This window comes from Primulina tabacum, chromosome 5 (assembly GCF_025594145.1).
Source record: "Primulina tabacum isolate GXHZ01 chromosome 5, ASM2559414v2, whole genome shotgun sequence".
Taxonomy (NCBI): domain Eukaryota; kingdom Viridiplantae; phylum Streptophyta; class Magnoliopsida; order Lamiales; family Gesneriaceae; genus Primulina; species Primulina tabacum.
In genome coordinates, this window is record NC_134554.1 from 15,323,500 (window position 1) to 15,341,026 (window position 17,527).

Consider the following 17,527-nt stretch of genomic DNA (forward strand, 5'->3'; position numbering starts at 1 on the left):
ATTCTCCAACTAATGATGAGATCTCAAACCATGATGAACAACATCCGGTCAAGTATCAAAGAGTTGATAGTGATGTTAGTGGTTATGTTCAACTAGATCCGGCCATGCGTACTCCAATTTAGCAATGTCCTGTCAATGAAACAGATGCAATCAGACGAGCATATATCTTAAGGGGGCCATATCAACATGTTATGGAGTATCCGTGAACTAAATTAGGAGAACAATACCGACGATTTCAAAAAGGTTGGTTTGAGCAATTTCCTTGGTTTGAGTACTCTCTAAATAAAGATGCGGCATTTTGCTTCCTGTGTTTCCTATTCCAAGGAAAAGAGGCTCGTTATGCCGCATTTACAATTGATGACTTTAGAGGTTGGAAAAGAGTTAATGATGGGGAAATATGTGTTTTATTGATGCATAAAGGAAGTCCCACTTCACCACATAACAGTGCCGTGGAATCTATGAGTGTTTTGATGAATGTAAGTGGTCCTATTGATAAAGTGATGAATGCACAAACATTAGAAGAAGTGAAGAGAAACCGTTTGAGGCTTACACCCATAATTGAATGCATTCGTTGGCTTTTCTTGCAACGGTGTACATTGAGAAGAAATGATGAATCTTCATATTCCAAAATCAAGATAATCTTATAGAGATGATAAAGCTTATGAGAAAAATGGATGTTAACATTAATAATGTTGTATTAGAAAAAGCATAAAAAAATGCAAAGTATACATCACCAGATATTCAAAAAGAAATTTTGCATATTCTAGCTGAGAGAGTGAGAAAGAAAATACGTGAAGAGGTTGGAAGTGCAAAATTTTGTCTTTTGATTGATAAGGCTAAAGACATATCGGACAAAGAACATATGTCTATTGTGTTGAGATTTGTTGATCGTGAATGTTCTTAATGGAGCGTTTCATTGATATTGTGCATGTTTCTGACACCACTGCGGTAACACTTAAAAAAAATGTAATGTGCTTGGTCGACATGATTTGCATATGAAAGATATTCGGTGTCAATGATACGATGGAGCTAGCAATATGTGTGGCTCATGGAACATAATACATGCTCTTTTTCTGAGGGATTCTCCTCAAGCATATTATGTTCATTATTTTGCGCATAGACTTCAATTAGCATTGGTGGCTGCTGCTAAAAAAGAGATTTCTCTTTGACTATTTTTTTCAAAATTTCTCCTATTCAAACTGTAAGCACTATGCTTCTAAAACGAAAGAGGAAAGCACTACTTCTTAGGGACTTCCTAACCCAGGGGAAGGAAATGGTTGGCTGATCGTTGCTTATTACCGATTGATAAACAAAGGTACGAGAAGGCGGACATTGTTTGGGTTCGAGAGTGGGATAGCTACCTATAGTAGGACCAAACGCCGAATTCTATTTGTAATCTTATTAAGGCATCTCCAAAACGTCACACTGAGTTGCAATCTGTCCAAGCTATTGAAATTGCAACTATGGTAGCTACTGGTATTCGCGAGACATGTATTAACCTTAATCATATGATTTCTTATTAATAAAATTGAGTTCTCATTTTATTTCTCATTAATCATTTCACTTCTCATTTTTTTGCGACACATGTACTGGCCTTAATCAGATTGGTACTTTGCAACGAGCTGGAAAGACGAGTTGGAGTTCTCATTTCGAGTCGATTTGCAGTATGATAGATATGTACAACTCTGTGATTATTATGCTTGAGATGATGGATGAAGCATCTTCAAATTCTATACGAGGGGAAGCTTTAGGTTCTTTGATTGCATTGAGTTCATTTGATTTCATATTTATCATATGTTTAATGCATAAGATTATGGGGATCACAAATTTGCTTTGTTGAGCTTCGCAAGAGAAGTCTTTGGACATTTTAATGTAGTAGATTTTGTCTCAACCACCAAAAATTTTCTTCATACTCTGAGACTAGAAGGTTATGATATTCTTCTAATGATAGTGCAATCAGTTTGTGAAAATAATAGTATTGAGATGCCAGATATGAATACTTGGTATAGATATGCTACATGACGTTCGTGCCAGCAAAGAGATTCTATTACATTTGAACATCATTACCGTTTTGCTGTATTTAATGCGATAATATATTTCAAGTGGGAGAACTCAATAGCAGATTCAATGATGGGGCTGTAGGACTTCTTAGACTTAGCTCTGCTTTGGAACCTCGAGACAACCTTAAGTTGTTTAATGCTGATGATATTTACAATCTTGCAGATAAATTATATCATAGTGATTTAAATAAACAAGAACTACATTATCTGATAAGTCAATTTGGTCATTATAAGTTTGATATAATTCATCATGAAAAGTTTCATAATATGTGTATTATTTCTGAATTATGTCGATGATTACTCGAGACTGAAAAGGCACATCATTATCACTTAATTGACAGACCGATTCGTCTTGTTTTAACGCTCCATGTTTCTACTGCGACAACATAACGATCATTCTCAACTATGAAACTTCTTAAAACATCTCTCCGGAATAAGATGGATGAAGAGTTATTGACAAATTCTATGATTGTCTACATTAAAAGAGAGTTTAATGCAAGGATAGACATTGATTCAATAATTGATGAGTTCTACTCAATAAAAAACCGCAGGCACATCTTCAGTAGTTTATATCTGGTTTGTATCACTCTGTAATATTAATAGTTAATTTTTAAATATTTGATTTATATTATTTAATGTTGTTTATTGATTCATTCAGACCAAGATCAAAATATTTTCTGGCTACATCTTTGGGTGAGCTCGTCCGAAATCAATATAGATATTCAAACATATGGTAGTTGATCAAACGTTCACTTGATCGATCAAACTTTTTTTAGAGGCTATTTTTTCTATTTTTCAACCATATTTGTTTATATTTATCTTGTACAAATCAATTTGCATGTTCCCCGCTTCCGATTCGATTGCAAGAAATTGTGATGTCTAATTTAAACAAAAAGAAGTCAGAAAATTTTGGCTCCTCTCTTATCTATACTTTGTTCTTGTATTATTTATAACGTGATTTTATGAAATGCCTACAGCCGATGGCTAATTCATTATTATTTGTAAATGCTGTGCAACAAATAGGAAATTTTATTATAACGTAAACGAATGAAAACAAATTATTTAAACCAAACGCAAAGTTCAAATCTCCATATATGATATGATTACTGGGGTGCGAACTTGGACTTGATCATCTGAACTTCGTTAGTGTCAATCTGAAAGGCAGTCGCCAAAACATTATCAGGCACAGGCGGCGAAGCTCCAAACAATGTGGTGGCGATGGACTGAGTCCCCGGAAGCTGGCTGTTGAAGGCGGCGATCACGGCCGCCGGGATGATGCCGTTGTTCCTCTGGAAGTGGACGAGACCTTTAGGGAAGACGAAGATCTCGCCAGTCTTAATGATCTTGGTGTAGAGGACGTTGGCGGTGGTGATGAAGCCGACTTCCAGCTCGCCGTAGAGAACGAAAACTATCTCAGTGGCTCGTGGGTGACTGTGCGGCGGGTTGAGGCCGTCGGGGGCGTAGTCCACGCGGGAGAAGGAGACGCCGAGGGTGTTTAGTCCTGGGATTCTCTCTACGTTGGCTCCGGTTACCAGTGAGCCAAAGGAGTTGGTGATGCCGGGATTAGCCAGGGCGGCGGAGAAGAAGTCGTCCGCCGTCGCGTTTGACTTGCACGCAAAGCCGTTGACTTTTACAGCTGTTAAATTTTATATTGCATAAAAAATGGAATTACATTTATCCGGAGTCAAAAGGTAATATATGATAAATTGTGACTATTTTATAAATAAATTAATCTGATAAATAATTGGTTTTTACTGTTTATGTTAGAGTAAGTCTCTTGATTGACAGTTTCACGAATCATTATCTGTGAGACGAGTCAACCCTACCTGATGATGCCCCGAGATATCCTGGGTCATGGATAAGAGTGATGATGCCCCGAAGATATCCCGGGTCATGGATAATATCTATGGTTAAATGTCCGGGTCAGGAGAATAAAAGGTTTTGACCATACCAATAAAGTGATCGAACGGATCGGCACCCGAGTCATGAAATTACCCAGGATAACGAGAAAGTGGCTGGAAGAACCCACGGAAGGGTCGGTCAATCAGAGGCCAGGCCACGAGATCATCCGAAGCAGAACCCCTCTGAGAAGTTATACATTTATGTCCTTATAAGGAATCCCAAGGAATACCTCACCCTGATCACTTCGATATGAGTGAAGTATTTAATACCGCCGATCAACAGTGTTTATAGCCGATTTATCTCTGACATTATTACAAGTGGTCAATAAATCAAGTGGCCTGGATGTGACAAGTATGCGATTTGACATGTCAGAACAATAGGGTATAATCAGCCACCCTATTATAATTAATGCTCTCACACGAAGAACGAGGTCATCATTGTATCCTCGACTATAAATATCAGGTCCTTTACTTGCATTTACTATCTTTTAGATATTGATTCACATTTAATACTCTCATTTACTACACACCAATCATCACAGCCATCATTCGGCTACATTGGTTTTATTGCTTGAGTACCCTGCTGACTTAAGCATCGGAGTGGCCACGCCGGACTCCCCTCCGGCGCCCATTCACGTGGTTATTTTCTTATTCACAGATCTTCCAAGGAACTCGAGAAGTTACGATCCAAGCCCGGCGTCTAACTCCTATTTCCTTCAATATCCTGATAGTTTACCCGGCAGAGTTCCTGACCCGACTCGTCCGTTTCGCCCGGGTTGCATCATTGGCGCCGTCTGTGGGAAATTCTGAGTTCTAAGACGTTGATATGGCTCCTACCAGAAGAACAGCAAATCAAAACAACACTAATGTTCAAGGAGAAAACAACACTCGTATCTCTGGTGCTGATGGTCCTCTCCCTAATGGTCCTCAGCCTACCATTCATTTAACCACCGAGGAGTTACAGAAGATTATAACTGATGCAGTTAAAATGGCCACGGACAAAGAAGGCCACTTCTCACCATGCCAGTCATCCCGAGCAACAACATGAACAGCCGCGAAGGGAAGAAAGAAGGGAAGAGGAGGGGGAATCGAGCGCGGGTTCTAAGTCTCCCACTGTTGCGGAAGAATTGGAAGAATTAAGGAAAAAAGTGAAAATGTTAGAAGGGCATGTTGGTTCTAAGGGCAACGCTCCGGTTGCAAAAGGTTGCCCATTTTCTGACATCATTATTCGGGAACCATTACCCGGGCATTTCAAGTCGGCTAAAATCAAGGACTACGATGGGAGTTCTGACCCCGAAGAGCATCTCGCTCGTTTTGAAAACATGGCTATGTTGCATTGTTATGGGGACCAAATTAAATGCAAAGTATTTCTAACCACTCTGATTGACTCGGCTCAAAGGTGGTTTGAGGGTTTAGCTCCTCAAAGTATTCTTTCTTTCGAAGATTTTCAGAAGGTGTTCTTACATCAGTTCAGCAGTAGTAAGAAATATAAAAGAACCGCCTTTAGCCTATTCGAGGTAAAGCAGCGCCCGGAGGAAACTCTAAGGGCTTATATCAAAAGATTCAACCGAGTAGCCTTAGACATGCCTGCTTGCGCTCCCGAAATGAAAACTACTGCCTTCACGCAAGGATTGCTAGAAGGGGATTTCTTCCGCTCCCTCACCAAAAAACTACCCGGAGATTTCGAAGATCTTTTATCCCGGGCAGAAAAGTACATCAATATGGAAGAAGCCCAGCACCAGAAGAGATAAGCATTGAAGAGAGCAAGGGGAGACCGGGCTGTCAGACCTGAGGAAAGAAATAACAAGAGGAATGGTACCGGGCATCTTTCTCATGTTCCCTTGAGAACTGCCCGGGGTATGAAAGTTCAAGAATGCAGTTCGGATGTGGCCCCACTCCCTAGTATCACACCCCGACCGGTCCGCTCAGAGAAGGTCAGATATTGCACCCTACATAAAGAATGCTCCCACAACACGAATGAATGCCGATCCCTAAGGAAGGGATTTAGGAAGCATGCTGAGCCGGAATCTCGCCCTACTCGGGAGGAGCCCAGGTCGCCGCCCTGGGTATCGCGGCGACCTGGACCGAATGTTCCTAGGAGATCGGCTATCTTCAGTGGAAGCAGGAGAACAGAAGGGAACTCTCGGGAAGAAAAAAGCAGACAAGTGGAACGAGAAGACCTTCCCCCTATCCGGGGATTGATCAAAATGATTTCGGGAGGATCTACTGATGGTGACTCCAACCGAGCCAGGAAAGCTAGGGGTAGAAGAGTGTGTTTAGAAGTTGGTGGGAGAAATCGAAGTGAGCCGGTTATTAGTTTTGGCCCGGAAGACCTCAGAGGAGTCAGCCTACCTCATAATGATGCTCTGGTTATTCAGGCCCAGGTCGCTAATTATGATGTGTTGAGAGTTTTTGTGGATAATGGGAGTTCTGTTAATGTTATTTTCAAGGAAGCCCTGGTCCAGATGGATTTACATGAGTATCCGCTGGAAGTAGTTGCGACGGCTCTGTTCGGCTTTGCCGGTCATGCTGTATATCCTGAAGGGGAAATCACTTTACCCCTAACACTTGGAAGTGGAGATTTGAGGAAGACAATTATGACAGTTTTCACCATAGTAGATGCCCCATCTTCGTATAACGTAATCCTTGGAAGGCCAGCTATGAACGAGATGAGAGCTGTAACCTCCACTTATCACCAGAAGATCAAGTTCCCGATACGAGGGCAGGTGGGAGAGGTTAAAGGAGACCAACCCTCATCCCGGAAATGCTATGGTGAAACAATCCGAGTAGACCAGAAAAGGGCAAGAAGGGAGGACATGGGAAAGAAAATGGCCTAGGGAGCAAAGGAGGTAGAGGGAAATGAAGTAAATTTTGTGGCAGAGGACGAGCAAGAGGTGGTCGAAATAAAACCAGGAAAAAGTATCCGAGTGGCCCGAGACCTGGAAGACTCCACCCGGGTAAAACTCCTAGCCTGTCTAAAAACTAACATCTCCATTTTTGCATGGTCCCAACAGGAACTTGTGGGAATATCACCCAAAGTAGCCGAGCACAAACTAAACATCATCCCCGGATCTCGACCTATAAAACAGAAGAAGAGGCACTTCGGGCCCAAAAAAGACAAAATCATAGAAGGGCAGGTGAAGGAAATGTTGGGAGCCGGCCACATCAGGGAAGTCCAATTTCCCACATGGCTCTCTAATGTGGTCCTTGTCCCTAAAGCCACAGGGAAGTGGAGGATGTGTGTAGATTTCCGGGATCTGAACAAAGCTTGCCCGAAGGATTGTTATCCGCTTCCTCGAATCGATCAGTTGGTAGATTCAACTTCCGGCTTTGAGTTACTAAATTTCATGGATGCATATCAGGGTTATCACCAAATCCCCTTGGCCCGAGAAGATCAAGATAAGGCCAGTTTCATCACTTCTGGGGGTATCCTTTTGCTATGTGATCATGCCGTTTGGATTGAAAAATGCCGGGGCCACATACCAACGCCTCATGAATCAAGTCTTCCAAAAGCAGATAGGCAGGAATATTGAGGTATATCTGGATGATATCTTGATTAAGACTCGAGAAATGTCTTGTTTTATTGATGACTTGACAGAGACTTTTGCCACATTGGAAAAGTATGAGATTAAGCTCAACCCGGCCAAATGTGTGTTCGGGGTCAAGAGTGGAAAGTTTCTGGGTTTCATGGTTACAGACAGAGGAATTGAAGTCAACCCGGAAAAGATAAAAGCTGTGATTGACATGCCCTCCCCTCAATCTACTCGGGATGTACAGAAATTGACCGGGAGGATTGCTGCTTTGTCCCGATTCATCTCTCGATCTGCTCACCGGAGTTATCCCTTTTTCCAAGTCCTCAGAAAGGCCCAGAAGTTTGGTTGGAATAAAGGGTGCGAGCAAGCTTTCCAAGACTTGAAAAAACACTTATCCGAGTTACCTGTTTTGGTAAAGCCGGAGCCGGGGGAAAAGTTGTGGATTTATTTGTCTGCTACTGAACATGCTGTCAGTTCTGTTCTCATCAAGAAAGAAGGGACGGATCAGAGGCCCGTATATTATGTTAGTCACGCCCTCCGAGGAGCAGAGTTGAAATATAGTGAAATGGAAAAAATAGCTCTAGCCTTGGTAGTGACTGCCCGAAAATTAAGGCCATACTTTTTGTCTCATCCGATAGTGGTCCTCACCAATTCCCCACTCGGAAGAATAATGACACATTCGGAAGTCTCAGGAAGAATGGTGAAATGGACAATAGAGCTGGGGGAATACGACATCGAGTATCAACCCCGGACCGCTATCAAAGCTCAGGCTCTGACAGACTTCTTGATAGAAATGATTCAACCGACAGAGGAGGAAGTGTGGAGAGTCTTTGTTGATGGCGCTTCAAATATATCCGGATGCGGAGTTGGAGTGGTCATAATAGCTCCGTTCGGGGAAAAGATAAAATTGGCCTTGAGAATCGATTCCCGGGTTACAAATAACGAAGCTGAGTATGAAGCTGTTTTGTCAGGATTACAAGCCCCCCAAGAAGTTGGAGCCTCCCGAGTAATTATTTACTCTGATTCTCAGTTGGTGGCACAACAAATTAAGGGTGCTTACGAGGCCAAAGATGAAAAAATGCTCAAATACTTGAAACTCATAACAGCCCGAGCTGCCATTTTTACCGACTGGAGCATCGAACAAATACCCCGGGAAGAGAATGAGGAAGCCGATAGTCTGGCCAAGTTAGCTGCTTCTATGTCCGAAGTAAATACCCGGGAAATCATGTGTTTTACCCGATTGGTACTATCTGTGGATGAGGCATCACCTACCCAAATAAATTCATGGATGACTCCCCTGATTGAATACATAGTCCATGCCAAGCTTCCGATTGACCGAGTTCAGGCTTTAAAGGTAAAGAAGCAAGCACCCAGGTTCACTCTATTAAACAACACTCTTTACAGGCGATCATACATGGGTCCTCTGTTGAAATGTATCTCAGAAAGTGAAGTAGAGTACATCCTCCGGGAAATTCACGAAGGGTGCTGTGGAGAACACTTGGGAGGGATGGCCCTGTCTCAGAAAGCCCTATTAGCAGGATTTTGGTGGCCCCGGATGGATCAAGATGCCGCCAGACTAGTCCGAAAATGCCAGGGTTGCCAACGCCATTCCAATCTTCACCATCGCCCAACTGCAAGTATGCAACCAATCTCCGCCTCATGCCCTTTTGATCAATGGGGTCTAGATATAGTGGGCCCCTTCCCAATGGCCCGGGCACAAAAAAGATTTCTTCTAGTAGCTATTGATTATTTCTCCAAGTGGGTGGAAGCTGAGCCATTAGCCAGGATTACTGAAGACGAAGTTATGAAATTTCTTTGGAAAAGCATTGTTTGCAGATACGGCATCCCTAGGAAGCTAATCTCCGACAATGGAAGACAATTCCAAGGAAGAAAGATCACCTCCTGGTGTCATGAAATGAAGATTATTCAATCCTTCACCTCAGTAGCCTACCCTCAGGCTAATGGCTAGACGGAAGTAACTAACAGGATCCTCGTGAAAGCACTGAAAACCCGGCTCCACGGAAAAGGAAAAGATTGGGTGGATGAATTGCCAAGTGTTTTATGGGCTTACCAAACTACTCCTCGATCATCTACTCTGGAAACACCCTATAGCCTTGTCTATGGGTCAGAAGCAGTCCTGCCAGTGGAGATCGGGCAATCTTCTATTCGGATAGAGTCCTACCCAAATCACAATGATCAGTCCTGGGCCATTGAACTTGATCTGGTTGAAGAAAGGCGAGACAGAGCTAACATTCGAATGGAAGCTTATCGTATCCGGGTAATGAAATCCTATAATAAGAACGTTCGGGCGCGAAACTTTCAGATAGGGGACTTGGTCATGAAAAAGGTGAAATCGGTAGGCGATGTAGGGAAATTGGAAGCAAAATGGGAAGGACCCTTCAAAATAATTCAAAAAATCAGTTCTGGTGCAGCTTATTATCTTGAAGATTCTCTGGGACAAACTCTCAAAAGGCCATGTAATACTTTTCATTTAAAGAGATATTATGTGTAAAAAACGCTTGTATCTACTGATTTCTACATCAAATAAAAAGATTGATCGAGAAAGCGTGCGAATACTTTCAAGTCCAGGGACCCGTACCCTGGCTCGGTGGACCCGTACCCCGGTTATACTTTCAAGTCCAGGGACCCGTACCCTGGCCCGGTGGACCCGTACCTCGGTTATACTTTCAAGTCCAGGGACCCGTACCTTGGCCCGGTGGACCCGTACCCCGGTTATACTTTAAAGTCCAGGGACCCGTACCCTGGTCCGGTGGATCCGTACCCTGGCCCGGTGGACCCGTACCCCGGTTATACTTTCAAGTCCAGGGACCCGTACCCTGGCCCGGTGGACCCGTACCCCGGTTATACTTTCAAGTCCAGGGATCCGTACCCTGGTCCGGTGGACCCGTACCCCGGTTATACTTTCAAGTCCAGGGACCCGTACCCTGGCCCGGTGGACCCGTACCCCGGTTATACTTTCAAGTCCAGGGACCCGTACCCTGGCCCGGTGGACCCGTACCCCGGTTATACTTTCAAATATAGGAATGTTGGGGAAGCTGTTATCAAATGCGATAAAGAGATCTCGTTAACAAAGAAGATATTAACAGAGTGCCCGGAACCCGGGAGTAAAAAACCAAAAAAAACAAAAAAAACAAACTAGTTTTATTTGGGATCGTGCTCCTTGTTCTGCTCCTCCTCCTCTTCTGGGAGAGAGGCTGCTGCTTTCTCTAAGTCTGGAAAATCTTCCTGGTCAGCTGGGACCAAACCCGCCTCCTCGAATTGTTCCAGGCACTTGTTGAAGCCCTGTTCAAAGTACGGGAAGGCTTTCTTAGCCAACATCAGCTTGAACTCAGGAGATTTTAAAAATTTGATCATCTGCTCCTCCTGAGCAATCTTAAGAAGGGATACGGCAGCCTGGAGACCATCAGCTCGAGCACGGGAGGACTCGGCTTCCTTCCTTAACACTTGTGTCTCTGCTCGGGCCGTTGTCAGCTCCGCCTGCATCAAATCCATTTGCTGCTCCCAGACAGCCCTCTCCCGAGCCAACACATGGTCGTGAAGCTCGCTCAAACGACCCACCTCCTCTCGGAGTTTAGCATGCGTCTCCTGGGCCGAGGTAGCCCGAGCATTGGCCCCTTTAGCTACGATAGCTACTCGCTCGTAAGAATGTACGAGCATCTGCAGGCCCTGAAAATATTGTGCAAACTTGGGGTTAAAGCGAGAAAAGAGAAAGAAAGGGAGAGAAGAAAAAACGGGGGGGTTACAATTTCCTGAACTTACAGAAAAAACTCGGGACGTTCCTTCGCAGAGAAGCACGTTGGGATGAAGTCCCTGAAGGTGTGCCACCTCGTCAGGACGAAGAAGGCCTCGGATCATTTTAAGAAGGTCCGCACCAATATCTTCCCCGAAGATGTTGGGAATAACCCAAGGCCTTCCCCCAGAGGGCCCGGTAGAAGAACCTGTCATAGGAGGAGACCGGACGACCTCCTCGACGTCATCCTCTACTGCCACCACCATTTCCTGGATGGCTTTCCTCTTTCGTTGATTAAGAGGAGCTGGATCCTCTTCGGTAGATGGGACGGCGGATTCTTCCTGGGGAAGAATGGGTTCCTCACAAACAATCATTTCTGCTTCATCCCCCTGTCCTTCAGTTTCCTGGGCTTCAGTCAATGCCCGGGCTTGGCGTTCTTCCTCCTCTTGAGTTTCCCGAGCTTTTTTCTCAGCCCGGGCTCTTTTTTGTTCGGCTTTTCTCTTAGCCGCGGCCTCCTGGAAACTCGCCCTGATCATGTCTTCGGCTGCATTAGAAAAACAGCACGTTAGATGACCAAGCAAGTGAAGGATACATAAAGGGAAATAATGGTAAGATAATACTTTACAAGCCTGCGACCCGGGGTGATTGAACTCATCTATTATCTTGTCCACGGGGTCTTCAGGCCGGGACCCAATCCCATAATGAATCAAGTTGTCCCCCCCGATCAACACAGAGGAAAGATAAGATTGTTTTTCTAGGGCCCCCAGACTTGGATAAAAGGAGGGAGGAGTTTGTAATCCCGGGGAAGCTCAGGTTGGGAGGGCATAGCAGAGAGAAAGCCCAAGGCAGTGGTAGGGAGAGTCGGGAATTGAAGAAAGAAAAATTTTGTCTTCCATCCCTTCAGAGAGGAAGGGATATCAGTCAAGAACCGGTAATGCATCCGGGCCATAAAAGAAAAGACCCCATCATTTAGCCGGCAAGAATAAAAATAATGAAAAATTGAAGAATTGATGAGAATTTGTTTCATACGGAACAGTACAAAAGTAGCAGCCATAATACGAAAAGCGTTATGGTGGAGGTGATTGAGGGGAAGGTTGAAAAATCAGGCAACTCCTTCAAAGAAGTGATGTATCGGGAAGCGTAGACCACTCTTGAGCTGCACAAGAAAGAAAGCATGATAGCCGGGGGGAGGGGTATCTGGGTGATCGTTCGGTCCGGGAATTTTGATGTCATAAGTAGAAGGGATGGAGCCCAAAGATCTCAACTCCTCTATACTACCCGGGCGAAGGGTAGAAGTCACAGTGGAAAACCATGGGAGACTTGTGGCCTTCTCATTTCCCTTACCCTGGGTACCAGCGGGACGAGAAGAAGAAGTTTTGGATTTTTTAAGGGGTCGAGAATGGGAAATGGAAATGCCTACTGGAAGGCGAACGGAGGTATTAGAAGGGGTCGGGGAGTTATCCTCCGATCGACCCCTGACATTTTTGCCGGACGTAGAAGATGTGGAATTTGACATAATGAAAAGGATAAATGAGGAAAAGAGACTTACTAGGAAGAAATGGAGATCGTGACCGGTTGTCGATGAACGGAAAGATCGCCGGAATAACACCCAAGCGACGGAAAAACTCGAGAAAAGAATTTGGCAGAGCTTCGCTACAAGGGAATTTGCAAGTGAATTTTGAAAACCAGTCATATACTATATATAGGAGAAGAGAGTGATCTATACCGTTGATCTAAAGCAGATCGAACGGACCAGATCAGCCTCGAAAATTGGGCGGCATCATTGGGCGGGATATTTGAAAAGACGTGAGCACAAATCGAGAAATTATAGTCATTCATTTGCTCGGAATACGGACAGTTCATGACAGCTTGTCAGGGGGGGATGCGTCGTTCTGACATCACGTTAAATGATCAGGGAAGGCTAAGCCCCGACGTATGATCCTAAGCCCGGGTGGTACGAAGCCTCGGCGTATTATCTTAAGCGCGGGTGGCACGAGGATCCGGCGATCAATTAATAGCGTATGGTTTTCCTGTTTATTGATTCTTAATCTATGCCGGCTTGTTCACAAAAGATATAAAGTAGCAAGATACATTAAAATTTTTATTAAGGAAATGGTCGGCGTCGTATTACAGCTATTCTAGAAGATACATAATCCTGCCATTCATTCATCCAATCAGTCAACTCTTGAAAGTAGAGATTGGTGAAGAACTCGGCGGTTGAAATCTTGTTCAAATGATGCCACTCCTTCCACAGCATAGCATGCAACAGAGCTTGGTCGGTGGCTAGGTCTGCAATTCGAGCTATTTCAAGCTCTCGCCTATATTTCCTCGCCACTGCTCTCTGTGCGCGAGTAAGAGCCAGGCCATTCTGGTAAGCGATGGTAATATCTTGAATCTTGTACCAAGTGGAAATAACATTTACTTCGATATACTCTTCGACAGTTCTTTTTAGATTCTCCACGTAAGAACGTAGCTCGGCTGGTATTTGGCTATGTGCACCATCTCGAAATATGGAACGTTTTTCGACAGGAACTTAATATTGATGCATGCGTCATTACGATTCTACATCATAGCCCGGGAGGTTTGAGGCCCCGGCATCTTATTTTATAGCATGAGGAATTTTAGCCCCCGGCATCTCAGTTAGGGAGATTTATTTTTCAGTTCCTAGTACAAATACAATATCTAGAAAAATTGAAATTCTCGACAGAATTAGAAATGGACAAGCGTTTTTATCCCTGAAAAGGGTGCTGGGAGAGTAACGGAGATATAAAACAAAAATAACTTTTATTCAGAAGAAGAAATTCTTGCGGACTACATCATAATATGCTTCCTCTACGAACATCATCCACAGGGTCATCCAGCCCTTTACTTCTCCAGTAGACGATTTGAGGAAGCTGTCGGATTCGACAATGTCCGTCAGAATTTTCCTTTCCTTGTAGAGCATCAGCTCGTAGACATAATCGTCCTTGAAAAGATCAGCTGTCTCGAAAACATGCAGACGTTCCCTATACTCCTTCAGCTTTACCACCAGTCTAGGAGTATTAGCTTCCCCAGTCTCGTAAAGAAACTTCAGTCTCTGAAGCTTTTCCCAGTAGTGGATAATTTTATGGAAGACTTCATCCTCCAGTTCCAGTTTTCGTTTCTCCCGGGCTGTTTTCATGAATTCTTCCGCCATATCAGGAGCCTTGGAACCGCTTGCACCTGCCATTGTATTCTCTAGAAGATGAATGTCGGTGTCATTGAACAAAGGAAGGGTTGTTATATATATAGGAGAGTGAAGCCAATCCATACCATTAATCCATAATGGACCCAACGGCTCAGATATTCATCGGAAATAGTGCAAAGATATTCATACAGACGAGAAGATATTCGAAAAGACAGGTCCAGGAATTAATGCGTCATAATGATTCATTCTCTTGGAAAAAAAAGAGTCTCTGACAAATCCTACGGCCTATGTCAGCTATAATCCACGTGTCCATATATTACGATCAGCCTAAAAAATAATAATAAGCAAGTAAGCAAACAATTTTCCTGACCGGGCACACGAGACTAATCGGGACAACGAGTGGACTCTAGCCCGACTAATTAAGGTAGGAGTGATGATGCCCCGAGATATCCCGGGTCATGGATAAGAGTGATGATGCCCCGAAGATATCCCGGGTCATGGATAATATCCATGGTTAAATGCTCGGGTCAGGAGAATAAAAGGTTCTGACCATATCAATAAAGTGATCGAACGGATCGGCACCCGAGTCATGAAATTACCCAGGATAACGAGAAAGTGGCTGGAAGAACCCACGGAAGGGCCGGTCAATCAGAGGTCAGGCCACGAGATCATCCGAAGCAGAACCCCTCTGAGAAGTTATACATTTATGTCCTTATAAGGAATCCCAACGAATACCTCACCCTGATCACTTCGATATGAGTGAAGTATTTAATGCCGCCGATCAACAGTGTTTATAGCCGATTTATCTCTGACATTATTACAAGTGGTCAATAAATCAAGTGGCCTGGATGTGACAAGTGTGCGATTTGACATGTCAGAACAATAGGGTATAATCAGCCACCCTATTATAATTAATGCTCTCACACGAAGAAAGAGGTCATCATTGTATCCTCTACTATAAATATCAGGTCCTTTACTTGCATTTACTATCTTTTAGATATTGATTCACATTTAATACTCTCATTTACTACACACCAATCATCACAGCCATCATTTGGCTACATTGGTTTTATTGCTTGAGTACCCTGCTGACTTAAGCATCGGAGTGGCCACGCCGGACTCCCCTTCGGCGCCCATTCACGTGGTTATTTTCTTATTCACAGATCTTCCAAGGAACTCGAGAAGTTACGATCCAAGCCCGGCGTCTAACTCCTATTTCCTTCATTATCCTGATAGTTTACCCGGCAGAGTTCCTGACCCGACTCGTCTGTTTCGCCCGGGTTGCATCACTACCGATATTCACAATAAAAAATAATACTCTTAACATAAAAAATAATATATTTTCATGGATGACCCGAATAAGAGATCCGTCTAACAAAATACGACCCGCGAGACCGTTTCACATAATTTTTTGTCTTTATGTTAAATTGATCAATCTAGCTCATTAAAACAATTGTTGCACCGTCGTTATCTTTAGGTGTACTCGATAAATCACTATACTAATATAATAACTTGTAAATTATGTTGATCAGATAAATTAAACAAACATGACGAGATTATGTGACTAATTTATTCTATATTTTACACACACGTATACGTGTAAGTTGCATGATATATAGATCGATATTTACTAACCAGAAGTGAGATCAGCAACACAAATATCTTGAAGCATGTCTGGATCTGCATAAACTCTGTGGCTTACCATCATTACACACATGATTGCTAGCACCTTGAACACAGCAGCCATTGTGGAAACAACAAGATTATGTAATGAAAATGTTTCGAGGCTGTTTGGGATGGGAATTAAAGGAGCTTAGGGTGGATTATTTATATATCCTTGTAGAAGTCGACCCTCTACTTAATTAATTTTAAATAAATAAATACATATTATGACTTGAGAAAATATATTTATGTGTCCGATTCAATCTAAGACCACCGTTAACTTGATAGAAATATATAGGAGAAATTTGTAAAATCAACCTGATCGACTAATTTTTTAAGAAAATAATCTTAAAATAATTCCGAGTATGTCATTTTCTTTAAAAAAATGGTTTAAAACATATCTTATATCAAATTTAATTAATTAGAAGATTCCATTTCTTTTCAAAAAATAGTTTATAATATTCTTAGGGTGTGATTGGTTGAGTGGATTAAACGAGGATAGATTAATAGTCAAACACTTATCCAATGTTTGGATAAAATTTTAAGATGTTTTAATAATCATTTTGACACGGTTCAAGATCCAATTTTGTGAATAACTATTTGATTATTAATCTAACAAATCAAGTGAGATACACTTTCAAAACTCAATAAATTACATTTTTCTCCTATTATTTCTTAAAGTGTTAAAGTTATTTATTAAATAAAAATTTTATTTTAGAGTGTTGTACGATAGATGTTGATCCTGATATTTAATATATATCATTATTATTTAATTTGATTTAAACTTTAAAAAATATAAAGATATATTTTTATTTTGAAAAAATCATTTATTTGTATATATTTTAATGAAATAATAAAAACTAAATTTCAATGTTGGTTATGCTTATCAATAATATTTTTATTTTTATTATATTTAATTTTATGATATTTACACTTATTAATTCAAAGATTATTAATATCTTTATTATTAACATTATTATTATTAATATCTAATACTATGTATTGCTTCCAGATGTGTACAATAAATAAGTAAACTTAGAAAGGATGTAATAGTAAATTTATTAATATTTAAAAGCTAATCACATATTCAAAACGTTGAACCAAACAATCTTAAAAGAATCACATAATGTTTGATTAATAATATATCAATCTTGTTATTTATAGCATAATCAATCATTTATTTATCTCATCACTAGTACCAAACACACCCTCATATGAGGGAAGATTATATGGCACACATTCAGCCAAGAAGAAGACATTGAAAGCATGCGTGGAACTTGTCTGTTTTCTAGACAAGGGTTATGGAATATTTGAATTTTGAACAACTGACTATTTTCATTTTTATTGTAAAGTCTTTTAATAATATTGGATGCGTTGGATAAGTCCTCGAAGCATCCCTTATTGGAAAAACAAGATCGGAGTTGAAAAGTTTGGAAAGATTTTCTAGAAGTATC

The 17,527-nt window shown here is 42.0% G+C and overlaps 1 protein-coding gene across 1 annotated transcript; it reads right to left on the reverse strand.

Moving 5' to 3' along the window:
- Window positions 1-3,041: 3,041 nt before the first annotated feature.
- On the reverse strand, window positions 3,042-16,215 carry LOC142544847 (nectarin-1-like). Its single transcript, XM_075651879.1, has 2 exons — window positions 16,047-16,215; window positions 3,042-3,696 (listed from the first exon to the last, which is right to left on the reverse strand). The coding sequence occupies exons 1-2, from the start codon at window positions 16,156-16,158 to the stop codon at window positions 3,164-3,166; spliced, it is 645 nt and encodes a 214-aa protein (XP_075507994.1). The 5' UTR covers window positions 16,159-16,215; the 3' UTR covers window positions 3,042-3,163.
- Between the last annotated feature and the right edge of the window lie 1,312 nt (window positions 16,216-17,527).